General features: G+C 41.5%; 1 protein-coding gene across 3 annotated transcripts in view; it reads right to left on the bottom strand.

Moving 5' to 3' along the window:
* stk31 (serine/threonine kinase 31) overlaps positions 1-24,326 on the bottom strand; it is a 130,384-nt gene that overhangs the window by 16,822 nt on the left and 89,236 nt on the right. For 2 of the 3 annotated variants that reach the window (XM_078538899.1, XM_078538901.1), the window contains exons 12-20: positions 21,178-21,294; positions 18,119-18,238; positions 17,405-17,536; positions 16,242-16,343; positions 9,918-9,998; positions 9,091-9,216; positions 8,729-8,854; positions 6,582-6,668; positions 3,600-3,749 (exon numbers count right to left, since the gene is read on the bottom strand). In XM_078538899.1, coding sequence (XP_078395025.1) covers positions 3,600-3,749; positions 6,582-6,668; positions 8,729-8,854; positions 9,091-9,216; positions 9,918-9,998; positions 16,242-16,343; positions 17,405-17,536; positions 18,119-18,238; positions 21,178-21,294 — 1,041 coding nt within the window. The remainder of the gene's footprint in view (positions 1-3,599; positions 3,750-6,581; positions 6,669-8,728; positions 8,855-9,090; positions 9,217-9,917; positions 9,999-16,241; positions 16,344-17,404; positions 17,537-18,118; positions 18,239-21,177; positions 21,295-24,326) is intronic. The other variant, XM_078538900.1, reaches the window with a different exon arrangement.

Below are 24,326 nucleotides of genomic sequence, written 5' to 3'. Positions count from 1 at the left end.
TTTCATTTGGATTGGGAGAAACAGACATGTAGTGAATGTCTTGGGTAGTTTAATATTTATCTAATAGAGGTCACAATACAATTGAGTTCAGCATTGGATCCGAAAGGGAAAATGTGAAACAGTTACCAAGATTCTAGTTTTAAGTAAGGCTGACTTCAATGGGATGAGAATGGGATGAGACAGGCTGTCAGAAAAGTTAACTTAGGAAATCTATTAATGAATAAACTGGCAGAAGATCAGCTAGAGGTGTTCAAGAGAGAACTTAATGTTATACAGAACCAATTTATACCTAAAGGGGATGAGGTCCAGTTACCCAAAAAAAAGCTATGAATGACAATGTCACGAAACTGTTGAGTGCGCTGGAAACAGCAAAGGCTATGGGCCCGACAATGCCCCAGTGGTATTACTGAAGATTTGTGCTCCAGAACTATCCACACCTCTAGACAAGCTGCCCCAATTCAGCTACAACACTGGCATCTACCCAACAAAGTGGAAAATTGCATAGCTATGTTCTGTCCACCAAAAGCTGGATAATTCCAGCTAATTATTGCCCCATGAGTCTACTCTCAAGCATCAAAGTTATGGAAGGTATTGTCAACAGTGCTCTTAAGCCAACATCTTGTTCACTGATGCTCGGGTTGAGTTTTACTAGGACAACTCAAGTCCAGACTTTAGTATAGCCTTGGTCCAAACATAGAAAAAAAAGAGCTAAGTTCCAGAAGTGAGAGAGAGTGACTGCCCTATCATCAAGGCAGAGTGTGACATGAAGGAGCCCTAGTAAAATTGAAGTCAGTGGGAATCATTGGAAAATTCTCTATTGAAGTCATATCTAGCACAAAGGAAGATGGCTGTGGTTGTTCAAAACCACTGATATCAGCCCCACCACATCACTGCAGGAGTTCCTCAGGCTAGGCCCCAACCTTCTTTAATTGCTTCATCAATGGTCTTCTCTTCATCATAAAGTCACAAATGAGGATGTTCACTGCTGATTGTACAGTGCACAAGACATTTGCCATCCTGACTTGGAAACATATTGCTGTTCTTCCATCGTTGCTGGGTCAAAACTCCACAAAGCCTTACTTAAAAGCAGTGGAAATAACTTCAACACATAGACTGCAGCAGTTCAAGAAGATGGTTCACCACCAACTTCTCAAGGGCAATTAGGGAAAAGACAATAAATGCTGACTTCACCAGTTATGCCCAAATCCAATGAACAAATTTTAAAAATGATGACTAGTGGACAGCAAATGTCTACGGATGTTACTCACATGAGCGAGCGTCCCGACATCATTGCACACTCACGCGATATTTCAGTCAATGGGTGCGCTGAAGTTCATGTGCGCCCGCCGACAATTAAGAGGGCTATTAAACCCATGAATCAGCCAATTAAATTACAGCTGGTGGACAGGCGATAAGCCAGATGGTCTTTGCATCTTTTGCAAAACCTCATCCACAGGCAGGATGAGGTTTCCAACACTGACTAAAAAAAAATAAAAATTTTTAAAACTCCTTTCTCTGTTCATGTGACAGAGTCACATGTGGGCACATGCTTTCCTTATTTTAAATCTTTATTTTTGATATCAAAAATCTTCAGCTCCCTGAGGCAGCTCTGTGCCGTCAGGGAGCTTTCACTGAGTGCACGTGCGCAAACTTCAGTGCTCGCACTCCTCCTGCCCCCACCCCGGCAGCGCTGAGATTACCGGCAGGCGTTTCATGCTGGCTGGCCGTTAACTTGCCAGGCAGCGTGAAATTGTGGTCGGGGCTGGATCACAGGCAGCGGACCGTTGCACAGCCATTCCCAGGCCCGCCAGCCTCACGAGGGGAAAATCCTGCCCCAGGGGTGAGGTGAAAGTGACTGCCCTTGACATCAAGGCAGCATTTAACCAAGTGTGGCATCAAGGAGCCCTATAAAAACTGGTCAATAGGAAGCATGGGGTAAACTCTCCACTGGTTGGAGTCATATCTAGCAAAAAGGAAGACGGTTGTGGTTGTTGGAGGTCAAACATCTCAGTTTCAGGACATCGTTGTAAGAGTTCCTCAGGGTAGTGTCCCAGGCCCAACCATCTTCAGCCTCTACAAAACCGATCTTCCCTCCATCATAAGATCTGAAGTAGGGATGTTTGCCGATGACTACACAATGGTCGATACCATTCGTGACTCCTCAGATACTGAAGCAGTCCATGAGCATATCCAACAAGACCTGGACCATATTCAGGCTTGGGTTAATAAATAGCAAGTAACATTCGCGCCACGTAAATGCCAGGCAATGACCATCTCCAACAAGAGAGAATCTAAACAGCTCCCCTCAATATTCAATGGCATTACTGTCACTGAATCCCCCACTATCAACATTGTGTGGGGTTACCATTGACCACTGTGGCGACAAGGCTAGGAATTCTGCAGCGAATCTCACCTCCTGACTCCCCAAAGTCTATCCACCATCTGCAAGACACAAGTCAGGAGTGTGACGGAATACTCTCCAACTCCCTTAATGAGTGCAGCTCCAATAATATTCAAGAAGCTCAACACCATACAGGACAAAGCAACCTACTTGATTGGCACACCATTCACCACCTTCAACATTCACTCCCTCCACCGTCAACCCAGAGAGGCAGCAGTGTGTACCATCTACAAGATGCACTGCAGTAATTCACCAAGGCTCCTTCAGAAGCGCCTTCCTATGACCACTAGCACCTCGAAGGACAAGGGCAGCAGATGCATGTGAACACCACCACCTGCAAGTTCCCCATCAAGCCACACAATCCTGACTTGGAACTATATCACTGTTCTTTCACTGTTGCTAGGTCAAAATTCTGAAACTTTCTTCCTAACAGCATTGTGGGCGTATCTACACCACATGAACTGCAGCCATTCAAGGCAGCGGCTCACCATCTCAAGGGCAATTAGGCATGGTCAACGCATACTGACCTAGCAAAGTATGCCCCCATCCTGTGAATGATTTTTTAAAAATAAACATTTTTCATCATGGAAGTCACATGATATACCTGCTCTAGACTTTTGTGCCTTTTCCTGAAAATATCAAATACCAAGCCATCCTTCCCCTATTTGACTTGATTTTTGTTGTGTACAAGACTTTAAATGTTTTTCCTGTGGCATTAATACATTATCGTACCCATTAGCCAACTCTTTGCAAAAGTAATTTGGAGCTCTGAATTTTTAAGCTTATTTCTAATTCCCCCTTATTATTTATTTTATCCTGTGCATGTCCGGACTTATCATGATCAGATTTAGAGATTCCCAGCCTGACTCTGCTAGCTCTGATGAAGAATTATATTGACACTGTTTTCTCTTTCAGGTGCTGATTAACCTTCTGTAAATTTTACACATTGTGTTTTTGTTTCACCACCTAGAATGATCACTGGTACAGTGAAATTCAAATTGGGTGATTTGTGGTACAGAAAAATCAATGAAAGAGTCAAAAAGAGACTTTTAAATTAGCTAAAACTATTCAGAAAATAAAAGAGGAAATAAAAGAATAGAAGTTTAAAAAGTGAAATGCAGAAAAAAAGAGACATCAGGTTGCAATTCTCAGAAAGTACATAATTGCAGCAAATTTTGCGCCACACCCAAATACTTACAGCAGTCTTGGTAAAATCAAAGTCTCCAACAATTCCATGTTCACGGTTTACAGCAAACACATTGTGAGCATGGAGTGCGCCATGAACAATGTTTGAGTTGTGAAGTGTCTGTAGGCCAACTGCCACACCTTTCATCACTTTAGTAACCTCCTTAAAACATAAATGCAAATGGAATACATTTTAAGTAGGCAACCTGATCTGTTTATTGAAAATAGGGTAATTTTCTGAATTGATTTCTGGAAATTGATGTTATACTTATTTATTTTTGGACAGCGTATTAATTGGCAATCCACACACAGTTTTCCAATACATATTGCTGGATGGTTAGGTTCCTCACAAAAAGTTTAAACTCAAAACTAGCTTACAATAGGAATCTACATACATATCTAAGATAAACTAAGATTCTGAAATCTTATCACACATGAAATAAAACCAAATCCATCTTATATGGAAACTTATCATGGCCAAGAAACAAGGTTTCAAAATAAATCTTTCAAACCCTGCATCGAGCAACGCAGTTTTCAAAATGGTGCATAGCAATTTTCAAGTTTTAATACTAGCGATGGCTTCCAGCAAAGCTTACCAGCAAGTTTGTTAAAATATCGGGCCTGCTATTTCAGAAATGTTGAGTCACCACTTTCATGAGGCAATAATTGTGCCTATGCAAGTAATAATTACACCACCATTGCACACTTATCTATTTAATGCAATTCCTCAGCAAGAACACTGATTATGGCAGAATTTAGTATGCAGATTGACAGGAAATATAGTAGCAAAAACTAAATGAGAGAAAAAAAAGCAAAGGTTTGGTGTAAACATATCACTTTAGAGTATGGGCTCAGAAGTTACTTAAAATACTCTAACATTTCTTGACAATTATGGCTGCCACTTTAATGTTATCACCATTACCAAGATTGATCCTAGCTGCTCTCTTTGTTCTTTTGATGATTTTAAATTTAAGGCATCCCAGTTACCAACTCATGGGAGTTGATACAAATTCAGTTTAGATGAAGCCTTGGCTGTATTTGTTCTTTGGTTGGGGGTGTGCAACATAGGCAAAATGGTACTTGCTACCTATCCTTAGTTACTGTGAGGGTATTAAGAATCAACCAGCAGTTCTAAAACTGCAGTCACATGTAGGCCAAACTGGGTCGTATTGACAGGTACATTTCCCTTAAAAAAAACTGCAGAACCAGTTGGGTTTTTACAATATTCTGCCAGATGTTGCAGTCATTTTCTGGCATTAGCCCACTAATTACCAGATTTCAAGTTTAATTTCACAATTGCTATGCTGAGATTTGAGTTCATGATCTAGTCCAGTGCTAAATCCATGAAGCTAGTGTGCAGGAATTCGTCCCAACACCATAGGAATCAGCACTTCCATTCTACTCCATGTTTCTATTCATAAGTTGAGATATTTAGACTAAGATATTTGTTTAGATGCTATACAGCCTCCCAAAACCCTAAAATGACATGCACGAAGCCCGCGCATATTTCTGACAGAAGTGCACCAGCCACCATATTGGAAAAGGGCAACAAGAGCTGTCCTATACCCATGCCCAAGGAGGAAGTTAGGTACTTTGCATATGAAACTCAAGAGCCCAACATCTGCTTCAAATCCCTGCTGCAATAGCAACTTGACCTGAAGCAGCTGGCTGCACTGAATGAAACAACCCTAAAGAGGCTTAAACTTTAAAATACTTCTAGAAACATCAGAGTCAGGCAAAGCAGATACTTATGTCTGTTCTCCGTAGCTTGTTTTTCCTGGAACAGGTTGCTAGCCTGAATTAATGGAAATGTATTAAGCTAAAGGCCTGAAGCTAGAGGGACACCACTCTGCATCAAATATGGCTGACCAGGAGTCTCTCCTGCTCTTACCATAGGAAATGCTAGCAGGTTGACCATCAACCTGTTTGGCGATGTTACGTACACACCTTCTGTGGCGATCAAGTTCTGGAGTGGGAGTCGAACCTGGAGTTTCTGTCTCAGAGGTAGGAATTCTACCAACTGCGCCAGATGGCCTCCCCAACCCTAATGTTAACTGTAAAAAAAAAGGAATTTGGTAAAGCAACAGCCCCAGGATCTGACCTACCTCTTGCCAGGTTCTAACCACATACCTCCGCCTCAAAAACACTCAACACCTAGTTCTTGATTTCAGGAGCTTGAGCTGCTAAGTGGCAAGTAACATTCCCATCACACAAGCGACCAGCAATCTCCAATAAAAAAGGGCCTAAACACCTCCTCTTGACATTCAATACCATTACAACTGCTGAATGTCCAACTGTATCCTCAATGGGGTCATCACTGACCAGAAACTCAACTGGGCTAGTCACCCAAACATCATGGCTACCAGAGCACGATGGATATTCTATGGCGAATGGCTTACATCCCGAATCCCAAAGTCATTCCATCACTAGCAAAGCATATGTCAGGAGTGCGGTTTTCTCCAAATGCATCAATCTTGTGGCCTACTGTGCATATCCAAAGCTTTAATATATTTCAAAATAGAGGTTGGTGTGATAGGATTTTAGTATGGAGAGGTACTGAATTAAATGCCTAATTTTATTATGAGGAGGAGCTAAATTAAAAACCCAATTTCCACGTGCCCTTCATAAATAGATACCACAAGACACTCGTCTAGACAACTTCACCATCTAGAGGGCAGCAGCAATCCAAAATACTTGCCCTGTGAATGTTAATAGAGCGGAGCTTGAAGTTCCAGTTGATCAGCAACATAAAGATAAGATTGCAATATCATTAAAGTCCCGGTGGACAGTTTCCGGCTTCCGCTATGAGAACCAAATGGAAATCTCACGCTGCCGTGACATTCTGAAAGAGGTTTTGGAATTAAAATTCAATTGAATCTTATTTTTATCTCATTGGCTATTAATCCTAGAATTTATCCATGAAGTATTTTAAATAAAATTATTAACCCATTTACTCTAGGTATCAAGATCAGATTAATCACTAAATGAAACTCACGACTGAGATTAGAGGGTTGGTGGCCTGCAAAGTTTTCAAACACCATCCTGGATAAAATGGCACCATAACGTATGTCACTGGTTCAGACTATGGGAAAAATATGAAATAGGAACACGATTTCAGTCAACAAAAATGATCTTTACTCAGATGTAATATTTATATTTACTGATTTTACTATTACTGAATGCACTGTAACAATTACACTAAGCTACATATTTATCAAAATAAAATACACAAGTTGTCCATCAGTATACAAAAAGGCAGATTAATATTTTTCGTAGTACTCTTTGTGGAGAAAAAAAGGTTCTGAATTTTAGCAGTGTCCCACTGGACCATTAGCTTTTCTTTGAGACACTAGCAGACCTGCTGTGTATTTCCAGTATTTCTGGTATATATTTCTGATTTATAGCAATTACTGTTAACATTGACAGTGACTTTGATCATGGTGTATTTTTGTTCCTTGTCCTCTTCGGTCTTTGACACAGACAAAACATCACTCTCCTCCAATGCCTTCACTCCACTGTTCAGCTCAATGGAACCACCCTGAATTGTTCCCACTCTTAACGCATGAAATCATCACCAGAGTATCTCCAAAAATAGTTAGTCTTTCTGCCCCCTCACCTTTACACTTGAGCCAAGAATCAATCCATTGTGCCCTCCTCTTTCTAATGCAGCGGTGACAACATTATCCAAAGACATGGGGTTAGATTCCACATATATACTCATGGCATGCAGTTCTCTCTCTCTCCATTCACATTGAGGATACCCTCCATCGAGGGTAGTGTGGCACTTCCACAGTGCTAAATAGGATAGGTTGGTCACCTTATTTAAGGAAGGATGTTGGAAGCAGTTCAGGGAAGGTTTACCAGACTAATACCGGGAATGGGTGGGTTGTCTTATGAGAAAAGGCTGGACAGGCTAGGGTTGTATCCACTGGAGTTAAGAAGAGTAAGAGGTGACTTAATTGAAAATAAAAGATCCTGAGGGGTCTTGACAGGGTGGATGTGGCGAGGGTATTTCCTCTTGTGGAAGAATCTAGAACTAGGGGTCACTGTTTAAAAATAAGAGGTTACCCATTTAAAATGGAGGTGAGGCAAAATTTTTTCTCAGAGGGTCGTGAGTGTTTGGAACTCTTCCTGAAAAGGCGGCTGAAGCAGTGTCTTTGAATATTTTTAAGGCAGAGGTGGATAGTTTCTTGGTAAGAGAGGGGGGGTGATAGGTTATCAGGGTAATGCGGGATGCAGATCTGAGGTTACATCAGATCAGCCATGTTCTTATTAAATGGCGGAGCAGGCTCAAGGGGCCGAATGGCCTATACTTGCTCCTTGCTCGTATGTTCGTATTACCCTGACCCTTCCCCTGTTGCTGTGTTACGAGACTACTGGTCTGACATCCAAATATTAGTCGAGCCTCTGTTTCCTCCAGTTAAGCATTGGAAGTCCAAAGCCATCATCTTGAGCCCCTACCACAAACTCTGTACCCTCACAACTAATTCCATTCCCCTACCTCTTTGATCCCAAGCTGATCTTCAGATCTAATATCATCTCTACCAGAAAGATCTCCTATTTTCACCTTCATAACACAATCTGCCTCCCCCTATTTGCTGCTGTAAACCTTATCCATACTTTTGTTATATCCAGATTTAACTACTTCAATGCTCTCCTGCCAAGATTCAATTCTCCATACCCTGCAAATTTCAGTTCAGCCAAAGCTCTGTTGCCTGTATTCTATCCTGCACCAAGTTCCACTCACCCAATTTAAAATTCTCATCTTAGTCCCTTCATGGCCTTTACCCTCCTCATCTTTGTAACTTTCTTTAACTCTAAAACTCCTACAGAACTGGATTCCTCTGATTCTGGCTTCTTGCGCCACCATTCATTCCTTCACTCCAGATGCGTGCTTAGACACACATTTAAATTATCTTCACCTCTTTCCCCTCTTTTAAGATCTGCTTTAAATGCACTCTTTGACCAAGGTTTTGGTTACCAATCTTTAAAATTCCCATGCTTTGTCTCTGCCTCAATTTTTGTCTGATTATGCCAAATGTTAAGTACATGGCGTCTTTTTCTACTTTGAAAGCATTATATAAATGTATTTTGTTGTTGCTTTTGTCTCTCCTAGTTTATTATAGTGCTTTTTTAACCCACCTTGCAAGCAAACAAGTACAGAATAGGTAGAAGCCCAGATTCTTCTTTCAACACAGACCAAGCTTGGTGATATTTTGCAGCTCTTTCTATCATTTTGGCTTCTGTGGCAGTATCTACAGAATAGCCCTAATAAAGGAATATAGCACTTTTATCAGGGAACTCAAGAAAAAAAAACATGTCCACAACAACATAAGAGCAAGAGTTAAAGCTGTCCCCAAGCTATTTATGAATTCAGAAATAATATGGAGGGGTTGGGATGGAGGGAAAGAGGGTGCAGGAGGAGGAATGGGATATTCTATAGAAAGGTTGAAAGGGAATTATATTTTTTTTAAATTTACAACTCTACCTCTAACAAATACTACCTTCAAGAGGATTCTTTGGGATTTAATTTCAGAGCACACCAATGGTCGCTTGCTGCTCAGTTCTCTCATGGGTTCTGGATCAAACAAATCACGCTCTAGGCTGTCAGTGAATAGTCCAGCAGATTGCTAAAAAAAAAAGGGGGGGCAATACCAGAGCATGTTAACGACTATGAAAAAGATACCCTCCTTCTATTTTGGTGAGGGCAGGGTCAGGGGGAGGAATATCTATTGAACACATAAAATAAAATGTTGATTTATTTTTTTCATCTGCAAGTTACAGCCACATGTTACCATTATATCCCATCAGCAGAATTTTCAGTCCATAACTTTAATTCATTTTTTATAACCAAACTTCCGTCATCCTTCCAATTCCACAACAGCTTGTTATGAATTAGACATTATATACTCAAGCAGCATATTAAACACATATTAGGTTACCAGGTACATAATTGACAGGGGCTGTGCAATTGTGTGTTTGGGGTCAGGGGCAGAGTTCATCTTAGGCTTGATAAGCGTTATAAAAACTTAGAATATACAAACTAGAAAACATCCTTAGGACTCTCTCTTCGATACACACAGTGAAACCATCAGTGCACATCTGCTTTTTCATTTATTAGGTTTACTTTCCCGCTTCCCTACAAAAGAGAGCTACTATATCCTAGGTCAGTCAATTTGTGCCCAGCATATTAAGTACACTCAAGTTTGATGCGGTGACAGCATGTTAGTACTATAGAAATTAATTTTCCAGTTTAAAAAAATGATTTGGAGCAACATTTTCCTCAAAAAGCATCATTATGCCTTCAAATAGACACACTCAATCTAATTACCATGTAAGTCTTGATTGCTGCTTCAGGATGGAGGACAGGAAGTTCAGGAAACCAATTCCGAACTACATTGTCAAGTCTTTCCTGAAAAGCATAAACAGACGCATTGATCTAGAAGAGTTGGCAAAATTAATGCAAGCTTAGGCATATTTCCCTTAAATGCCTTAAAGATGCACACGCAATCTTGCAATTCGCATCTACAAGCCCCCATATGTAAATTCCAAGGTAAATTTCTCATTCTTTCAGCTCTTGGAGTTGGGGTCAGAATCTTAGGGATACTCACTGGCTAGAAGCAGGTCGAGGGATTATAAGAGCAAGGACTGAGCTAACTTTTAGCACAGATGCAGAGACAGCTGTTGCAAGTTACAGTGACCAAATCACTTAAAGTCGTAATGCCACTTGATTTGTTTTAAAGGGTGCCTCACCTGAATCTTGATCTATGTTGATGAAAAACTCCCAATTTGTCCCCTACTTTGTCTAAAGCACCAACTAGACAAAACTACATTCAGGTCTATCCACCATTCCCATTCTGACAGTAGTTGAAAACAATAATCATGCATTTATATAGTACCTTGAATAATGTAAAACATCTCAAGATGTTTCACGGATGAATTATCAAACCACATTTGACAATAAGTCACAGAGGAATATTAGGCCAGATGGCCAAAAGCTTGGCTGAAGAGGTAGTTTTTATGTCCTCTTAGATGCTCCTTAAGTTAGAGGCAAGGAGAGGTTTAGGGAGGGAATTTCAGAGCTTAAGGTCCAGGGCTTTTGTAGGGTATAGGGGCATAATGATTACACTACTGGATTAGTGAACCAAAGGCCCAGATGAATGGTCCGGAGGTGTGGATTGGATTTAGCCACCATCATCGCACCCCCCCCCACCCAACCAAGGATACTAGGTGTACTTTTGGTGGGAGGACAGCTAAAATATGACAGGTGGCTAGCACACCGCATTCCTACCCACCCAACCCAGTCCCCATAACATAATTGGCCAAAATCGACAGCCTGCTCACCATTTTAAAATAAATAAACAACAGGTAATTGAGCTCATTAACAAACCAACTGGCCTAAATAATAAAGTGCCCTCACCATAAAACAGCTGGTGTGGTCAGACAGGCATGATTCAGAATGCCATCTTTTAAATAACGGTGGAATAAAGGCAGGAAGAAAGAAGTGGTCCATCTTTTGGGGAGTGCCCTGTGCACTTCAGGTCCCCTTCCCCCCAAGATGTTACCCCCTCAGTATTCCTCCCCAGCTGGCCTTGAAAACCCACTGCCCCTGGCTCCCTGATTCCTTCCCACCCTAAAAGCCCACGATTTAACTTAATCCGGGATTCATTGATCTTCTCCGTGACCCTGCCTGCAGTCCCAGCAGTGCCCACTACCGAGCTCTGGCGCTGCTGGAACTGCCAGACAATCTGATTAGCTGGCAGCTCTTGAAGGCAAGACTTTCTTTCACTGAGGGGCAGAAGTCCAACTCTCAAAAGCTTAAGGCCACCCGCAGTCTTATTGTTGCAGGACAGCCTTATCAAGCATCAGTCAGTGCGGGCACCAACTTTCCTTCTGGGCGGAAGTGTGCCCCCCTTCCCTAAAATTCAGCCTGTGAGTTTGAATCTCAGTGTGGAGGCTGCGAAATATAAATTCAGTTAATTCAATAAAACCTGGAAGAAAAAGCTACCAGATTATCATATAAAAAAAAACACCTGGTTCAATAACATATTAAAGGAAGGAAATCTGTTCTTACCCAGCCTGGCCATTGTATGAATTCAGATCCACAGTAATATTGTTGACTCTTAACTGCTCTGTGAAATGGTTTAGAAAGCCACTCAGTTGTATCTTAAGGGTAATTATGGATGGGCAATAAATGCTGACCTTGTCAGTGATGCTCACATCCATGGATAAACAGAAAAGACAGCTGACGGCTGAAGGGTTCTCAAAATTCCCACATTTTTCATATCAACAACAAGGATATGACTTTTGGAATTTTATGGCAGAGGACCCAACTGCTGAGTTAAGTGTAGAACCCTACAGACAGGAGGCTAGGTCCATGAATGCCTAGGACTGGACATGCCCGGGCTTGTTGAGTGCAGTGTGGATTGTTGCCTGAAGCCAGACAACGAGAGGAGACAGAATACGCATTCTTCCCTTTAAAACAATCAACCCAGAGAAAGACTTCATCTTACATGAAACTAAAGCCCATCAAAATCTTGCCTGAATAATCGCTTCTAACTACTAAGGCAGGAAGGCAGCAATCAATGCAATTATGCGAACCTATCAATACTCCACATATACAATGGCTTTTAGTTCAAGACTAGTTTCGGGGGCAGAAAGACAATGACAAACATCATGCGAGCCCATTAAAAACAATGAGACAACAATCACCTGAAGAAGCCCACCAAAATCAGACAAAGAACTAACCTTGATTTGGGTTGAGATAAGAAATTCGAAAAACAGTATAACTGGGCCACCAGTTACGAAGGGTGAGCAGTTTAGGAGCGGTTGAAGCGGAGTTTAAGCAGGGAGAGGTAGCTGAGCCAAGCGGAGGGAGGAGATCTGGAAGTTTGCAGGCCCGCAGGCAACATCACGGCGAGGGGCACGGGGTGGCAGGCTCAACCGAAGACAACAAGGCCGCAATCGCATCCCTCCACAAAGATCGACCACCCACAACCGCGCCCTCCACCCAACTGAACAACCTTCGCAGATTCCACAGACCAGGACCACGTGGGGACGGCAGGCCCCAGAGGACACAAAGAGCGAACCCCAAAACTGCAACCAGCTTACCTGGCTGGATTTCGAACTGTCAAGGAACCCTGGTTGGTGAGCATGATCCCTGACCTCTCCTAGTTCAATTTAGTTAGGTTTTGGGGATGGGACAAGGGTAAGGGGATTAGTAGCGTGATTTTCCCTCGTTATGCTGTATGTTCCCCATTCTTAACTAAGTGTACTTTGTAGGTCTGTATAATCTCAGTGTAATCCTAATATTAAAAGTTCATTTGTGACTTCAATAAACCCAGTTTTTTTTTCTTGCACCAAAACCAGTTGTCTGATGCACTTTGTCACAACCCCCAAATAAGTCCGAGGTCTAGAACCCAGGGAGTGGGAGCAATTTGGACCGCTCAGAAGTCAGAGGTGAAGCTGACACACACCACCACCCCCTACACTTCCAATTTTTTCTGCCTCCTTAAGTGAATATGCCTGGCTTCTGCTCAGGATCTCTGTATAACAAGGAAACTAGGAAGCCAAGAGTGGCAATAAAGAACTTGCATCTCACTAAGCCTCCGGCACTGCAATATTCTGCTCCACGGTACACGACTGTGCATCAATTTTCCCCTCATCATCCCTTTACACAAGATGGATTTGGAACTGCAATATTTTATGCATGGAACTTGTGATTTCACAGACTTGTATTAATTAAAATCTACAAAACTCTTCTAACAACAATATAAATCGGATCAAGTGCATCAGAGTTAGATTGTAGTTCAGGGTTATAGATTATGTTTCAGAATTGTAGATCATGACTCAACACTTGAAATTCACAGAGAATTATGGTTCCAACATTAGATGAAAGACAAATCTAATGAAAAAAAGCAGCAAAATACAGTGTGTGCTGGAAATCTGAAACAAGAACAGAAAATGCTGAAAACATTCAGGTCAGGCATCATCTATAGAAAAGAGAAAAGCTTAAAGTTTCATGTAGAACCTTTTGTCAGAGCTGGAATATATTACAGATGAACAGCTTTTAAAAAGATATAAAAGAAACAGAAAGTGACGGGAAAAACAACATACAGAAGAAAAATGATGACTTGTAAAGTGACTAGATGGCGACAGGAGATGGTCAAGTGATAGAAGTGATAACAAGAAAAGGAGACAATGAGAGAAATTGAAAATGTATACAAGAGACTGGAAATATGTGACCAATTAAAGCAGGTTGGCAAAGTGCAAAGCATGAAAAACTGGCAAAGCAGAACACATTACAAGTGGAAAGAAGCAGACTACTGCACTGGTAGTTTACCAACTGGGGATCCCCATCTCAATCACCAGCTCACTTCCTTCCTCATCCCTATAAGTGCTACTACATCCATTCCAATTATTTTCTCCTTTTGCCCCCCCAAGTGCTGCCTGACCTATTGTGCATTCACAAATAGGATTTTGTACACTTCAAGTATTCCTTCAAATTCACTAGGAAGAACAACATTCACATAACAGTGAAATAAAACTTTTATTTCCACATCTCTTACCTTACACTGAAACAGTGCCATTGCCAGACAGTTTATTCCAGTTTTTGTTCTTGAAAGTTAGTTATTTAAATTCAAAACAAAAGGTGATGTAAACAGTACGACAAATAGATGGAACAGAAACAGAAAATGCAGGTGGCACTCAGCAGGCCAGTCAGCCTCTGGGAAGAGAACAACCAAGTTCACGTTTCAAGTATGGATCCTTCATCAGAACAAATGGGACTTATCTGCTCTGCCCATAGATGCTGAACAACCTGCTGGGCATTGCTGGCATTTTCTGATTTTGTTTGAAATTTGCAGTATTTGCAATTTTAGTCTTTTGTTGATCACAAAACATGCCAAATTCATTAACAGAAAATGCTGGAAAAACTCAAGGTCTGAGAGCATCTGTGGAGAAGGAAAAAGAGTTAACATTTCAAGTCCATATGACCCTTCTTCAGAGCTAAAGGAAGTAGAAATGTGATGAAATTTATACTGTTTAAGCGGGGTGGAGCAAGTGAAGCTGGATAGAAGGGCAGCGATAGGTAGGGGCTAAAGAGAGATTGACAAAGATGTCATAAACAAAAGGACAAGGGGAGTGTTAATGGTAGTGGTAAAGGCCAAAGGTGCTGATAGTGGCATAAAGGTAAGAAAGCAGAATGTGTGAATAGCAGAACAAGAGTCAGCACTCTGTGAAAGAACAACATGGAACAAGTAACAGATGGCCATTTTGGGAGTGGGGTGGGGGGAAGGGGCAGAGGTTGGGGAAGAAGGATAGAAAAAGGGGGCGAGCGAAAAAGGGGGACGGGCAAGGCGGCTGGATGAGAACCAAAAGGGCGGGAGGAAGCAGACCAAAAGGGCAGGTGTGGAGTCCAAGCATGGATCAAAAACGGGGATAAAAAGGAGTTAAAATAATCAATAAATGAATAAAAATAAAAATAAGTGGATAAAAAATAAAAATAAATTTAAAAAAGGAATTAAAAAAGGTGAAATGAGGAGAGAGTTCATGGTCTGAAGTTGTTGAACTCAATGTTAAGTCCCCGGAAGGCTGTCAAGTGCCTAATCGGAAGATGAGGTGCTGTTCCTCCAGTTTGCGTTGGACTTCACTGGAACATTGCAGCAGGCCAAGGGCGAGCATGTGGGCATGAGAGCAGGATGAACAAGGTTGAAACGGCAAGTGACAGGGTCTAGGTTATGCTTGCAGACAGACAAAAGTTGTTCCGCGAAGTGGTCACCCAATCTGTGTTTAGTCTCCCCAATGTAGAGGAGACCACATTGGGAGCAGCAAATGCAGTAGCCCAAATTGAAGGAGGTGCAAGTGAAGCGCTGCTTCTCCTGAAAGGAGTGTTTGGGCCCTTGGATGGTGAGGAGGGAGGAGGTAAAGGGGCAGGTGTTGCACCTTTGTGATTGCATGGGAAGGTGCCATGGGAAGGGGATGAGATGTTAGAGGTGATGGAGGAGTGGACCAGGGTGTCCCAGAGGGAGCAGTCCTTACAGAATGCTGTTAAGGGGGGTGGGGGTTAGGAGAGGATGTGTTTGGTGGTGGCATCATACTGGAGTTGGCGGAAATGGCGGAGGATGATTCTTTGAATGCGGAGACTGGTGGAGTGAAAGTTGAGGACAAGGGGGACCCTATCGTAGTTCTGGGAGGGAGGGGAAGATGTGAGGGCAGAGGCATGGGAGATGGGTTGGACACGGTTGAGGGCCCTGTCAACCACATCGGGTGGGATGTCAACCACATCAATGTCAATCTCTCCTTAGTCCCCACCAATCGCTGACCATCTATCCAGCTTCACCTGTTCCACCCCCCTTAAACAGTATACATTTCATCACATTTCTACTTCTCTCTAGCTCTGAAGAATCACACAGACGCAAAACGTTAATTTTCTCTCTCCACAGGTGCTCTCAGACCTGCTGAGTTTTACCAACGTTTTCTGTTTTTATTTCAGATTTCCAGCATCCACAGTACTTTGCTTTTATGCTCTATTTATTAATGATTTGTCTCATTAACCTACATCACAGAAGTAAACAACAGTCATTCAGTACCTAATATAAAGAAACAATAAAATAGTCTCAAATACTGCATATAAACACTGGTTCAAAATCCTTACATATTCTCTTTGCTCACAGCAGATCTCTTCATAGATGTTATCTCTAAGTCTGCGTATTTCTTCCTTCATCCCCTGCATCTTTACTTCATCATAACTGCCCAACTACAAGAAATTTGTGTAGACGTTACACAGCATCCATACAGAGCAAAATAACTTATTCGTTATACACTAAATTCTAATTAATGTGCAAGATCACTTGACATCACGTTAAACTGCAGCATTGCATTTCCCATCACCACTATTCAAGCAGATTCAATTTGTATCAGGTATATCAACAGTGCCTCAAGCGAAAGATCTGGAATCCATTTACAAGGAAACAATATTTGAAGTTTACAGCTGGTTTACTTACTGCTCCAAACTCAGACCTTCAAATCAAAAATCAGTAACACTGACTATTGATACAATGACAATTTAAAAAGAGACATGCAGAATCTTTTTCAAATGACAGTCTGCAAGGAGTGAAATTTTATACAAGCCTAACATTCCAAAAATGTTTAAATTATATCAATGGGTTTCCCATGGTATTCTTCACAATAAGTTAAGAGGATGTGTTGTTTTATAAAAAGGCAGGAGGGTTGACTATTATGAAAAACGCAAAGAGACTTGTAACTCTAACTTGGTAGGTGGGTAATACAAGGCTGGAACTTCACAATGATCTCAAAATCAACTACATTCTGAAATTTATCTCAACAGGTATTCTGGTCAATTAGAAACCAGGCTTACTTCTTTCTTACATCTATTCTATCACCATTATTCCTGATTTCAATTGAAAGCATTTTTATATCATGTGCAGCGTATTGGAAGCTAGTTGTCTCAATCTACATTAAAAAAAATTTATTTCGGTCATTATCACATTGCTGTGTGCAAATTGGCTGCTGTGTTTCCTACATTACAAGGGTGACCACGCTTCAAAAATGTATTACTTTACATTGGATCCATAGTACTTTGGGACATCCTGTGGTTGTGAAAGATGCTATATAAATTAAAGTCTTTCTTTTTGTGGGCTCTTAGGACAATTTAAGGCCAGATAGCAACTGTTATAGCTTTTTAATTTATAAATGAAAGTAGGACATAGAATTCTTGCAGGTGAGCCTTATGAAGTGTGACAGACATAAATATATACTAGCTTCACCATTTAACAAGTACTCAGAATTTGTACGTACATCTTCTAGATTGTTCTTTTCAACGAGTTTCCACCTCAGTTGAGCTTTAAGATTCTTCACTGATCTTTTGATTGACAACAGATCTCCAACACTGGGATAAGTATTAAGCCACTGACCAACTTGCTCCTTAAACTATAAAGGATGGAGGGCAAAGGGAAATAAAAAAAATAGGAAGACACTAATTCCAAAATATCAAAAATGAAACCAGTATATTTTATAATGAACGCACCTTGAAAATTGAAACAGCCATGACAAAAGAAGAAATACAAATATCATTTGTCACTATAAACATTGAAATATTTATTAGGCATCAAAAAAGGAAGGATTATTTGATAGGAAAACAAAACTACCAGTACAATTAATTTATAGCCCTGTTGGAATTTGATCAGTGATCAGATAGGAAGAAGAAGTAGAATACTCTACACAGTAGTTCACAACAGAAACATTCATGAATTTCCATTGTTATTTGCAGAGTGTGCACCAAAAGTAGCATTAATAGCATGCAGAAAGAACACATTATTCCTTTCCATGTTTTCAAGGTGTCCATATAAACAAACACGAAGCATTCTAAGTGAAACATATTTATGTATTAAGTAGCAGAAAGGAGGAAAAGTAAACTAAGTTCTAATGGATTTATTGCCAGTTTGGAACTACCACTAAAATGGATTTACAAAAAAATGAAGTCAGGTGTCGAGCATACAACAATAAATTTACCTGAATACTGGCTGCATATTTATTTTGTACAACCAGAAGGAAGTCCTGCTCCTCATTGATCTTCTTCATCAGTTTAATAAAAGCACTACGGATTATCTTCATATCAGCTTCATCTCTTTGCTTTAAAAAGAGGAAAGTTGCATTATGAGGTTACTATTCCATGACCAAAAATTCTCCTTTTCCCCAACCAATAAAAACATCGAAATTCGTATATATGTTGATGCACATAATGAATGTAGGTATTAGCTAGTGGACAGTTACAGAAGAATATTAAACAGTTGCGCTAAAGCAGGAATTGGATTGCAATACGTTAGGGAGCAGCTCTTTCACCTCTGGAATTCTGCATCAATTCAACCCAAACTGGTTGGACGAAAGCCTCTTAAGGGTTCTAAATGAAGTGAGATTAGGAACTCAATTCAAGTCCTAGTGATTGTAGATTGCAGAGGAGAAAACTATCAATTCACAAAAAAAAACACAAAAAAAATCCATTCTTGAAGTATGAGCATCACCGGCAAGGCCAGCATTTATTGCTCATCCTTAATTGCCTTTGGGAAGGTGGTGGTGACCCACCTTCTTGAACCACTGCAGATGGTATGGGTTCACCCACAGTGCCAAGAGGAAGGGAGGTCCAGGACTTTGACCCAGCAACAAAGGAATGGTGATATAGTTCCAAGTCAGGATAGCGTGCAATTTGTGGGGAACCTGCAAGCAGTGGTGTTCCCATGTGTCTGGTGCCCTTGTCCTTCTAAGTGGCAGAAGCCATGGGTTTGGAAGGTGCTGTCAAAGGAGCCTTGGCAACTTGCTGGGGTACATCTTGTACATAGTACACACAGCTGCCATGGTACAAAGGTGGTGGATAGGGTGATCAACTGAGCTTCCCAGGTGTTGCTGGAGCTGCACTCATCCAGGAAAATGGACAGTATTCCATTACATTCCTGACGTGCCTTGTAGATGGTAAACATGCTTGGGAGTCAGGAGGAGAGTTACTCGCTGGGGAATTCCCAGTATCTAATCTCCTCTTGTAGCCACAGTATTATATGGCTAGTCCAATTAAGCTTCTGATCAATGGTAACCCGCAGGATGTTAATGGTAGGAAATTTAGCGATGGTAATGTTGTTGAACTTCAAGAGGAGGTGGTTAGGTTCCCTGTTGTTGGAGATGGTCATTTCCTGGCACTTACGTCGCACGAATGGTACTTGCCATTTATCAGCCCAAACCTGAATATTGTGCAGGTCTTGCTGCATTTGGGCAGGACTGCTTCCGTACCTAAGGAGTCGTGAATGGTGCTGAACGCTGCAATCACCAGCAAACATCCCCACTTCTGACCTTATGTTGGAGAGAAGTTCACTGATGAAGCTGAAGGTGACTGGACCTGGGACACGACCCTTAGGAACTCCTGCAGCAAGGTCATGGGGCTGAGATGATTGGCCTCCAATCACCTCAACCATCTTTTTTGTGCAAGGTATGACTCCAACCAGTGGAGTTTTCCCTCTAATTCCCATTGACTTCAATTTTGCTGAAGTTTCTTTATGCTACACTCCCTCAAATGCTATCTTGATGTAAAGGTAAGCCACTGTCAACTCAGCTCTGGAATTCAGCCATTTTGTTCACGTTTGAACCAAGGCTCTAATGAGATCTGGAGCTGTGGGGCCCTGGTGGAACCCAAACTGAGCGTCAGTGAGCAGGTTACTGCTCAGCAAGTGTCACTTGATAACATTGTTAATGACACCTCTCATCACTTTGCTGATGATCAAGAGTAGACTGATGAGGCAGTAATTGGTCAGGTTAGATTTGTCCTGCTTTTTGTGGACAGATATACCTGGGTAATCTTCCACATTGTCAGATAGATGCCTATGTTGTAAATAATTGTATATTGTGGCGCGGCTAGTTTTGGAGCACTAATCTTCAATGTGCCAGGTAGGATATTATCAGGACCCCTAGCTTTTGCTGTATCCAGTGCTCTCAGCCATTTCTTGATATCATTTGGAGTGAATCAAATTGGCTGAAGACTGGCATCTAAGATTGTGAAAATCTTGGAAGGGGTGGAAATGGATCATTCACTTGGCACTTCTGGCTGAAGATGATCACAAACACTTCAAACTCGTCTTCACATTGAGGTGCTGGGCTCCCTCATCATGCAGCATGAAGATGTTTTTGGAGCCTCTTCTGGTTAGTAGTTTAATTGTCCACCACTATTCATAACTGGATGTGGCAGAGGTCTGCAGAACTCTGGTCAGATCCATTGGTTGCGGGACGGCTTAGGTCTGTCGATCTCATGCAGTTTCCGCTGTTCAACGTGCAGGTAGTTGTGTGATGTAGCTTCAAAAGGTTGGCACCTTAATTTTTACGTCTGCCTGGTGTCACCCCTGGCATGCTCTTCTACACTCATTGAACCAAGGCTTGTTGGTAATGGCAGAGTGAGGGGTACACTGGCCCATGAGGTTACAGTTGTTAGTTGAATACAATTCTACTGCTGACAATAGCCCGCAGAACTTTATGGATGTCCAGTTTTGAACTGGTAGTTCTGTCTGAATCTATCCCATTTAGCGTGGTGGTAGTGCCACACAACATGATGAATGGTGTCCTCTGTGAAGATGCAACTTCATCTCTACAAAGACTAGGCAATGGCCACTCCTACCAATATTATCATGGCATCTGCAACAGGTGGATCGGTTAAGGCAAGGTCAAGGGGGTTTTTCCCTCCTGTTGGTTCTCTAACCACCGGATGCCAAGACAGTCTGATACAGGTTACGACAATGGGAAGATACTTTAAATTTCAATTCAGCATATTGCTTGAACCACATATAAACAGTTTAAACCTATGCCTAATCAGGCTTGACGATATCAACACCAAGTGCAAAAAGCTTTCCATTCCCACACAAAAATTAATTCTTAGCATGCTAGTCAAAATTATTTAATAAAGAGGTGCTCTAGCTGGAAACAAAAATATGTTACAAAAGAAAATCTACTCTAATGTGAATTCAGAAAAAAATAACGATACTTAGTTTTCATTTATGTAACAAAAATTCTTCAAACTACAACACTGGATGAAAACTTACTGCAGTTGAAATTTCAAGTTCTTTGCAAACATCATGTTCAGCTTGATTCAGTAAAACATCAGCACCTCCGATTACCTCTATTGAGGACAATGAAGCGCTGGAGTTCAGGTCAAAAAACTGGAACAAAAACAAAAAAGTTACCTGAACGCTTGAGCACACATGGATCCAATAAGCAGCCTTGAAATAACGTGAAAAAACATCTGACAAACAGCATATCACAGAAAAGGTCCAAATTAGGTACAAACTATTCACTGATAATTAGTTGAGATATGTGAGGAATCATTTGTATTTCCATAATTCTAATATCTGTAATTTTAAAAAAGCAAAAAGAAATACAGCACCTATATTCAACTGTTTGATTAAAATAGTATATTAAAATTCTTGTTGTAAAGGATACAAAATTGGCTGAGTGACAGGAAACAAGAATAATGGTTAATGCATGTTTTTCGCTCTGGAGGAAGGCTTGTCGTGAAGTTCTCAGCACCACCAGTTGCAGGAACATCATCAGCTGGAGCAGCAGCTGTCTTCTCCTTAGCCAACCACTGTTCCACGGGACAGAGGAGATAGACACACAGTTCCAGTTAATAGGAGGCAATATCACCTAGCTCAGGATGCACAAGCAGATCTTTTGACACATTACTGAGCACCAGGAGGTTCAAACTCTCATGTCATGTCCAGTCATCGCTGATGTTTGCAGCCTCCTGGAAGATCTCTTCCCATGATGGTCCGGTGGCCATGCATTGTCAATGTAAATGCAAACCTGAATCTCTTCACCTTCAGCTCCATTCAGGGATTTGCTGGTGACATCTATAGAATCTCCCAGGTGATGGATGCCACGTTTGCCTGGGCCTTCATTTATGTCCATTCTGCTACAGTTGAGTCCAGTCAAAATCAGAGTTGCTGCGCTGGCTGCATTCCCACAGGTCCAGAGAGGACAGATTGCACCCATATGGCAATTAAGATCCTAGATTACCCAGCATGATTCGTCAATCAAAATGGAATCCACTCCATTAATGTTCAGCTGGTATGTAATCACCAAAACATTATCATGCATGGCTGTGAAAGATACCCAAGCAGCTGCCATGATGCTGTCATCTTTCAATAGTCAAGTCTCCCACAGACATCATCATCCTGAATTCTGCATGGTGTGTTGTCCCACTGGTGCGAGGGTAAAGGACATCAAGGTGAGGGTGTAGAATATTCTACAACAGGAATGGAGTTAGCCAGAAGTTGTGGTACACGTCGGTACCAACGACAGAGAGAGCAAATATTGAGGTCTTGCGGTCACTTTCAGAAGCAAGTTTAAAAAAGGACCTCCAAGGTATTAATCTCTGGATTATTCCCGTGCCACATGCTGTTGAGAATAGAAATAGGAAGACAAGCAGGATCGATGTGTGGCTTGAGGCATGGTGTAGGAGGGAGGGTTTTAGATTCTTGGGGCATTGGGACCAGTTCAGGGGCAGGAGGCACCTATTCAAAAGGGATGGGTTGCACCTCAATAGGACTGTGACAAAAGTACTCACAGCGAGATTCACTAATCTGCTTGAGGAGAGTTTAAACTAAATTGGCAAGGGGATGGGCACCAGCGTATAGAAGTACAAGAGGAATATGGTGCATAAAGGAGTGGGAATATCAAATAGTAATAAAGAAGGAAGTATACCATGTTAGACAGAAGCAGACTAAGAGGGGCAATGGGAAGTACAAAGACAAGTTTACAATGCATGTATGTAAACATACAAGTTGTGGTGAATAAGGTTAATGAGCTACAAACAAATGGCCATGTGAGAATATGACGTAGTGGCAATAATGGAAATGTGGCTAAAAATGGTGAGGATCGGGTGCCTAACATTAAAAGAATCTGAAGTGTTCAGAAAACATATGAAAGGGAAAAAGGGAGGTGGTGATTAAAGAAGACATCAAAAGTTGTTTGAACGTTTTCATAGTGAGGGTAGGAAGACTGAGTAAGATGATTTTGCAGTTACACCATGTGAAATTTGCTCTGAAAAGAGCAGTGTTACCTTAAGAGTTCCTTGAACAACCGGTAGGCCTCAACGTTTCAGACAACATACTCTGCCTGCCGTCTGGAGGAATGACTGGAACAGATAAAAGTGGTCGTTATATATGATGGAGGATGGAGAAATGGATGGAATCTTACTGTTGATTGGTCAGGCTATTGTTTGTAATAGGGTTGGTACATGCTAACATTCTTGCTGCCGATTGGTCAACTTTGTAGATTGGGTCGAAATGTGTTTCCTGAGTAAGGGTAACCAGAGGTCACTGGTGAGACATCAGATTATCACCCGAGTGACATCTAGCTACCCTTACTCAAAAAATACATCATCCATTCTGCACAGTCAATACTTGAGCAAGAGCGATCAGTGTATCATAAGGTTTAGATTGGTAATGGAGAAGATGAAGGAACAATCTAAAGTAGAACTTCTAAGTCGGAAGGCTAACTTCAATGGGATGAGAGTGGACCTAGCCAGGGTAAAATGGAACCCAAGACTGGCAGGAAAAACTATAACAGAGTAATGGATGATCATTAAGGAGGAGATGTTTCAGATACAGGCTAGGCACAATCCAATAAGGGAGAAATGTAAAGGAACCTAAAGCAGGGCTCCTTGGACGTCAAGGGAGATGGAGAATATGAGGAAACAAACAAACAACAACAACAAAAAAAGAGGGTCTGCGACCAATGTCAGGTCAATCTTCAAGCGAGATCCTGGCCGAATAAAACAGGTTGAGAAGGGAAGAGAAGAGGAAAATAAGTCTGGAAGTGAGAAAATATGAGAATAGAATGACAGTGAACACAAAAGGGAACCCAAAAATCTTTTACTGGCATGTCAGTTGTAAAAGAGTAATAAGAAGTCAGGTGGGTCACTTAGGGACAAGGAGGGCAAATTATGCTTAGACACAGGGAAAGTCCAGAACACTCAAGTACTTTGTGTTGACATTTCCTAAGGAAGAGGATGCCAACAAAACATAGGTGGAAGTGGGAATGGTAGAGATAATGGATGAGTGAAAATTCATAAGGGTGTACTGGAAAGGCTGACTATGCTTACGAGTGGATAAGTTGCCTGATCTGAATGGCTCACACCCCCATTTGCTAAAGGAAATAGGAGCGGAGTTGGCAAAAGGACTTGCCATAA

The sequence above is a fragment of the Cetorhinus maximus genome, chromosome 3 (assembly GCF_964194155.1).
Source record: "Cetorhinus maximus chromosome 3, sCetMax3.hap1.1, whole genome shotgun sequence".
Classification (NCBI taxonomy): Eukaryota; Metazoa; Chordata; class Chondrichthyes; order Lamniformes; family Cetorhinidae; genus Cetorhinus; species Cetorhinus maximus.
Note: the sequence above shows the minus strand (reverse complement) of the source record. Positions and strands in the feature narration are given on the sequence as shown.